General features: G+C 38.2%; 1 protein-coding gene across 1 annotated transcript in view; it reads left to right on the top strand.

The window, feature by feature from the left end:
* LOC119348426 overlaps positions 1-4,723 on the top strand; it is a 6,596-nt gene extending 1,873 nt beyond the window's left edge. Inside the window, exons 2-5 of the mRNA XM_037616546.1 lie at positions 1,084-1,159; positions 1,300-2,341; positions 3,405-3,480; positions 4,295-4,723. Of these exons, the coding sequence (XP_037472443.1) occupies positions 1,084-1,159; positions 1,300-2,341; positions 3,405-3,413 (1,127 nt within the window). The 3' untranslated portion in view covers positions 3,414-3,480; positions 4,295-4,723. The remainder of the gene's footprint in view (positions 1-1,083; positions 1,160-1,299; positions 2,342-3,404; positions 3,481-4,294) is intronic.
* Positions 4,724-7,257: the final 2,534 nt, after the last annotated feature.

The raw sequence follows: 7,257 nt of genomic DNA, 5'->3' as shown, positions 1-7,257 counted from the left end.
AAACAATGCATTGGTCGCTTAGCCGCTAGTATATCATTCCATAAGCTCCTAATCAATGACTATAATGTGTCGATCGTATCCAAAACCATTATCCCATTTCTGTTCCTGTTTTTTTTCCCTTGGGTTTAAAACAGTCCAAATACTTGGGAATGGGACCTTTCTCTGATTTGAAACTTACAAATCAAGGATTTTCCTTGAAACATATTCCCAGTGGTGTAAGTGATTTCCCTTTTGAACTGAAATCTGTACAAGGTTCTGGTTGCTTTGATGGTACACTGTATGTTCTACGTTAATATTTCCATATTATATAATTTGGTTTTAGAAGGTAACCTCAGGAGGTGTATCATTTATTCCTTGTAATAATTCCTCTGCAGTGCTCAATTGTTATTTTCAATTAATTGTTAGTGTGATATCGCTTATGGGTATATATGGTGCTGAATTCTTGAGAACCTGCTCTAACTACCATATTTTCACTAGCTTAATTCTTGTAAACGATGCATGGGAATCTATACTGATGTAAATTCCGTAGCATTACTAGTGTCATATTTACTTGTTTGACTACATTGTGTATAGATCGCATTGAGCTCGCTTCAATTTGATTGCTAGGATATAGGCATCATTCTGATTCTTAGATGGTTAAAGTGTCATATTTACTTGTTTGGCAACATGGAATACAGATCGCACTGAGCGGGCTTCAATGTGATTGCTAGGATATAGCCGTTATTCTGATTCTTGGACGGTTAAAGCGTCGTATTTGCTTGTTTGGCAACACTGCATATAGATTTGATTTCCCATTTTCTGAATGGTTGCGATGTCATACTATATGAAACTAGTTTATTATGATGTTTCTCTTTCTACCTTGCATCCTCTTTTTCTGTGACTACTTGTCGAGGTATTTTGAAAATTTGGTGATATTTCTTTTGATATGGCATCAGCGCTGAAATGTCGGTGCATATAAGATTAGATAATCATTGATAAATGGCTTGATGCTGTGATGATAAGTGTCGTATCTCTTGTTTATATGCAGCTGATAGAATTGGTTTATGCCCCTTTCTGATGGTCATGTGGCTTGTTTGGTTGCAGATATGCATCCGCGGAGGCTATTCAGCTATGCCACAAGCTTCCAGCGCAAACAAATACCGGTCATTCGTCAACTTCTGTAAGTATCACACAAGATTTTCAGTACTTGGTTGGGGTGGGGTGGGGTAATGTATAGTGAAATGTTTTAACTATATACAGTTCTGTACTTACTGGTTTCAAACATTAGCGGTTGACACAATGTATGCATTTCATTGCCAGGTTCAGTCATGAGTATGAGGCGAAGAATGAAATATGGTGTCCTTTTGAGCAGATGCTGGTGAAGGGAAGTATGCTGAAGAGCCTTGTTCCAGGCGGGCTTATAAGGGTAGAAGATATAATCCGCAATGGCCATTACAGTACTGGGAAGCTGGCACTCCTATCTCTTCGTGATTTAGTAGATCTAGCAACTGTTAATCTGATGAGAGGCGTCAATGTTAGTGAGCTTATTGTCTTGGAAAACCTATTGTGGGCTCCCTCAGCTCGGGGCATTATGTTCAAGCATACGAATCTAATCAACAATGGAGAAGAAACTGGGTGCCCCTATCTCTCAATTTATGAGCTTTTCAAACTTGCAGTTCTCATAACAACAGGAAAGCCAATCGAGGAAGTAAATTTGCCCGCTGATCTCGCACACTTTCTACACTATTTACAGAGAGCAACCAACATAGATAAAAGATTGATTACAAACCACTCAGCCACCAGATTTCCGGAGGAGAGGATTCAGAGGAACAAGTCATACAATTATCTGTTTCGGACTGAATTCAAGCACTTTTATGCAACGCCAGCTGCAGCGCGAAGTTACTACGTGTTTGAGGCATTGGGGCTAATCTTCCCCCAGGAGCTGTTAACACCTGCAGGTCTTCATCCATTGATCGATTATTGGGCTTCTTACAATCAAGAGATGATCCGTCAGCAGTCTGGAAATGGAGTCATCCTGACCCATCAACGCCCAATTGTTGTTCCTCGATTTAATACTGTTTATGAACTCGGAAACCGGTTGATTGCACTCTGTAGGGATCCCTTTGAACATCCCTATGGACCATTATATGCTGATCCATCATATGCTGATCTTTATCCGTACCTTGAGATGGGCTACAGCATTTTTCAAATAGAGCAGCTAATAAATCACCTAATTCCACTGTATGGGCCTACCGCCGATGAACAAATTCTGGTGCACAAATTGTGGGATAATGTGTTCACTGGTCAGCGGCCACTGCCCCCACATGCTAATTGGACTGATATAAGTGGCGTGCGGAACCAGGTATGTCCTTCTATCATTTCATCTATGAATCTCTAAATTGTCAAACATTCTTGTTATAAGTGCCTTTTTGGTGTTATAATCTCATGAACACTGCAATTATATCATGTGTGTGCTCTTTTCAAAGTTATATGGTGGTATGATAGCATGCATGACACTCCAATGTGATGTTTGTGTTCATTATTTTGCTGTCATCAAAACAGTTTTGGAACTACATGCGATTATTGTATCAGTCGAAATCCAAAACATGGCGAATTTGCTACATGTTACAGTTTCAGCAAACAGCAGAATATACTCTTGATTTAATTTTCTATACCGAATGTGTAGCAGGGATGGATCCGTTTGTCTACAGCTTAAATTGTAGTGTATTTATTTTGTTACATGGTCTTGGTATTGAGGAAGTATATGCTATCTAAGTGTTTGAGTTCTGTCTTTAGTTGCAGTGGAGTGGGCTAAGATTGTAGACAATGCAGTGATAAGATATCATTCCACAAGCTGTAATCAATCATATCCAAAACACAAATTATTATCCCCACTTCTGTCCCTGTTTATTTTCTTGGGTTTAAACAATGCATTCTCTTAGCCACCAATATATCATTCCATAAGCTGTAATCAATAGTATCCAAATGGAATGGGACAATTCTTTTATTTGAAACTTCCAAATCAAATGTTTTCCTTGAAACATATTCGTGGTGGTGTAAGTGATTTAGCTTTTGAACAGAAACTTTTACAAGGTTCTGATTGCTTTGACAGTATAATATGTTCTACTGTACATTATATTTCCATATCTATATAATTTAGTTTGAGAAAGTAACTTGAGTAGTTGTATCCCTTTTTTATAATTCCTCTACACTACTCAATCGCTACCTGCCTCTAATTATTATAGTGACATCACTTATGGGTACGGTGCTGAATTCTTGAGAACCTCCTATGATCATCATATTTTTTGCTATCTTAATTCTTGTATGCGATGCACATGAATTTATACTGTTATATATTTTGCTACATTAGTATCGTTGCTGCTTCTGTTCAAATTATAGTATATTGATCAAATTAACCTTTTCAGGCAAGATGAACGCCGAGAAAAACAAGACTTTGGCAGATGTTCTTGTTCGCTTAGACATCCCATAGGAAGGATGAAGGTACCAATTCCAGCTGATGATCTCTCTCCACTTTGTGTTAGCTCATGCATGCTTCTTTATTGATCAATAGTTGTATAATCCATTCACAATTTTAGGATGGTGCATTCCTGATACAAGTTCTCTTACTCAATCCATGCAGTTTATAGACTGAAAAAACAATTACTGCAGTTATTTTCAACAGGTTCTGTGTAGTTTCCAACATATTGCTTATAGTGTCTGGTTTGGTGCTTTAATTCAGCTAGAAAGGCTTTCTGGGAAGACTAGTAACACATATTCACTCCATAGAATAGTTATTGAGTGCTACCTGAACTTTGTATTCCGTTCATATTCTTTTGGGAGCAACTTGCCACGCTGCCAATAGTTATCGGGTGTGTCAGTATGAACTTTCCATCCCTCCATTCAGGTGTATTAGTGTTTCTGAACTATCAGGCACAAAGGATGCCTAGCCTTCTTCATCAGGTGATCACTGTATTAGAATCTGAAGGACATTTAGCCTTGTCATTATGATGTCCGTTGTCTTCCCTTTTCCTGAATATTATAACAAGCTGATTAAAACCTGAAACTGAAGCTTGATCTTTCTTAAAATTGACCACAGTCTAATTTTATGCTACAGTCAGGCCTTGGATAGAAAATAAACGTGTTATCCAGGTGACCAGGTGATATTTCACTATATTATTTCAGTTTTAGAAATGCACATTGATGGATTATAGTAGTGTTTCTGTTTACTGAATTTCGTTTTGCTGTTTTTCCGTATCACTCATTCTGTTGACATGTTTACTCAAATGTGCCTAATGTTTCTTATTTTTGTTTTCAGGTTTCTCAAAACTACTGCTCTACAATCAATTATGAAGTTCTTTTTTGTGGGGTGATCAATTAGGAAGCTGATGGTGGTAGCTTACCGAACTCTCATTTTGGGGGAAATCTGGAGATGTCTTGGTCTGATGGAGTTTCGTGATCAACTTACTGCATCCAGTTTCGAGGGCAAGTCGTGGAGATTTTGTAGGCCATAGGTTCACAGCAGAGCATTCCAGCAAATTTGCAAAATTAACCAGCATGTAACGTCCATCACCGAACGTTGTGTATGCTGCGTTTAGTAGCTAGGTGATACATTCTTAGGGAAATATTGCTGCTTGGACATGTTTAATGTTAGGAGAAAGCTTATTTAGGGATCTCTGTGTATGTTATCCATGCGGCATTGGCGATTTGTTCCACTTCTAATGTAGTATTAGTATTCATGTGCTCAGACGCTCAGTAATATCTGCTTTTGTGTTAATTGATGGTATATTGCTCTTGTAGCTTTACTCAAATAAGAAAGATTAAATGTCATTTTGGCTTCCGTGCGTGATGATTAGGTAGATCAAGTTCATCTGTTAAAACCAGTGAATCTATTACTTCCTGTGATGGCATAAAATCAGACGTAGGTTATGATTCAAAACGGTGGGATATGCATTAATTTGTTATCAGTTTTTCGCTACTAGAGAGTCGATTGCCTGAACGATTCACAACATACTTGTATAGTATTGGTCAACAAATTATTTATGGCGCTTTGCTTCTTTGAAGCACGTAAAATGAAACATCATGTATTCCATCATAAGGGCAACGATGACCACTGCCGCTGAGCTATCTTCCTGCCTGACACGAGAATCGCGTTTAACTACTGATTGCTAACCACTGTAGCATATCTGGCATGGACATCACTGTAGAAAATCCGGGACGGTTTAGTCCAACTGTATGTGCTGATCTTCATCCGTGCCGTAAGATGGGTTACAGCATTTTTCAAGTAGAGCAGCTTATAAATCACCTAATTCCACTGTATGGGCCTACCGCCGATGAAAAAATTCTGGTGCACAAATTGTGGGATAATGTGTTCACTGGTCAGCGGCCACTGCCCCCACATGCTAATTGGACTGATATAAGTGGCGTGCGGAACCGGGTATGTCCTTCTATCATTTCATCTATGAATCTCTAAATTGTCAAACATTCTTGTTATAAGTGCCTTTTTGGTGTTATAATCTCATGAACACTGCAATTATATCATGTGTGTGCTCTTTTCAAAGTTATATGGTGGTATAATAACATGCATGACACTCCAATGTGATGTTTGTGTTCATTATTTTGCTGTGATCAAAACAGTTTTGGAACCACAGGCGATTATTGTATCAGTCGAAATCCAAAACATGGCGAATTTGCTACATGTTACAGTTTCAGCAAACTTCAGAATATACTCTTGATTTAATTTTCTATACCGAATGTGTAGCAGGGATGGATCCGTTTGTCTACAGCTTAAATTGGTACTGTATTTATTTTGTTACATGGCCTTGGTATTGAGGAAGTATATGCTACTGCTGGTGTAGGTTTATTTCGGTATTTTTCATTTCAAATTGTATTTCTGATATTGCAATTAAGTGAATAATGTTAATTTTATTTTGGCAGGGTCTTCCTGATACCAATTAAGGGCTAGGCTGATCTCAACTGGTGCTGAAGCAGGAAGAGAAATTTGGAGGTCTTGTCAGTTACTACATGAGTTAGGAATTTCTCTTAGAAACAAAATCATCGGTCTAGTCAGTTGAATGAAGAAGTCGCACTGGCTATGAACTGATTGTGAACGCTCATTTTTCAAGCATTATGAGCGGTGGCTGAAATTGAAAATTTTGCAATGACATGGAGCAGTAAACAGATGCACAGAGGGTGATAACATTGTAAATATAGAAGTCTGTCTGATAGTAACTGAAAGTGCCACATTTTAACGCGTCGTTCCTGGCCAGCCGGCGGGCCTGTTGATTGTTTTTCAACGTTCATTTCTACTGTTCCGTGTAAACTTTTGTTACACCTCTTGTTTATCCTATATAAATACTTCATCGTGCGTGCACGATTCTGGCTTTGCGAGCGGCCGCGCGTGAGCCGTCAGATGTGGCTGATGGACTGCGGCGGCATCGTGCGGGTGAGCGAGTCAACTGGGATTGGACGAGCGGTGCGACCTCCTTTCTCATTCTCTCCTCCCGCAACCGAGTCACCCCTTGCTCTTATACCTCAACGAGGGAAGCACCAGCCTTTTCCTTTTCTTCTTACTAGCAAAAGGGCTCGTGCGTTGCAATGGGAGAAAAAAAATTCATAATTTCAAATGGTCATGATCACATTTCGTTGCATCACCGAGATACAATATCTCTCTCAATTTCTCGAAATCATGAACATTTTGAAATTATGAACAATTTGTTAAACTCATGCACATATTTGAAATCGCAAACAACATACTATTACAAATTTCTGAACATTTTCTACAATCAAGAACATTTTTTCAATTTATGAATATTTTTTGCTATTTACAAACATTTTTTAAAAATTGTGAACATTTTTAAGCAATTTTCCTGAACTGGCAAACATTCTATAATCGATGAAAATTTTTAGAAATTGGGTGGAATAGTTATTGAATTTGACGAACTTTTTTTGATTTAGCGAACATTTTTGGAAATGCCCGTGCCTTGCAACGGAAAAAAACTATCAAGTTATACATGTGTGGTAGATATAAAAAAGTATGAATCAAATTCACAAAGTATATACAAATCATGTCATGATGCGATAAGACACTTTTAAAATGTAATTTCAAAAACGAACAATATGATGCTCATCAAGACTTGATTTTTTAAGGCGTCACAACAAAATATTTTGTGGCTGAGCAAACTGCATTGACGGACCCTGCCTGAGCTATACTGATAAATAAAGTGTCTCGTCTGGACTTAGCGTAGCGGTGTTTACCATAACCACTATTGTGATATGAAA

The sequence above is a fragment of the Triticum dicoccoides genome, chromosome 1B (genome assembly GCF_002162155.2).
Source record: "Triticum dicoccoides isolate Atlit2015 ecotype Zavitan chromosome 1B, WEW_v2.0, whole genome shotgun sequence".
Taxonomy (NCBI): Eukaryota; Viridiplantae; Streptophyta; class Magnoliopsida; order Poales; family Poaceae; genus Triticum; species Triticum dicoccoides.
This window is presented reverse-complemented; position numbering and strand designations above follow the sequence as displayed.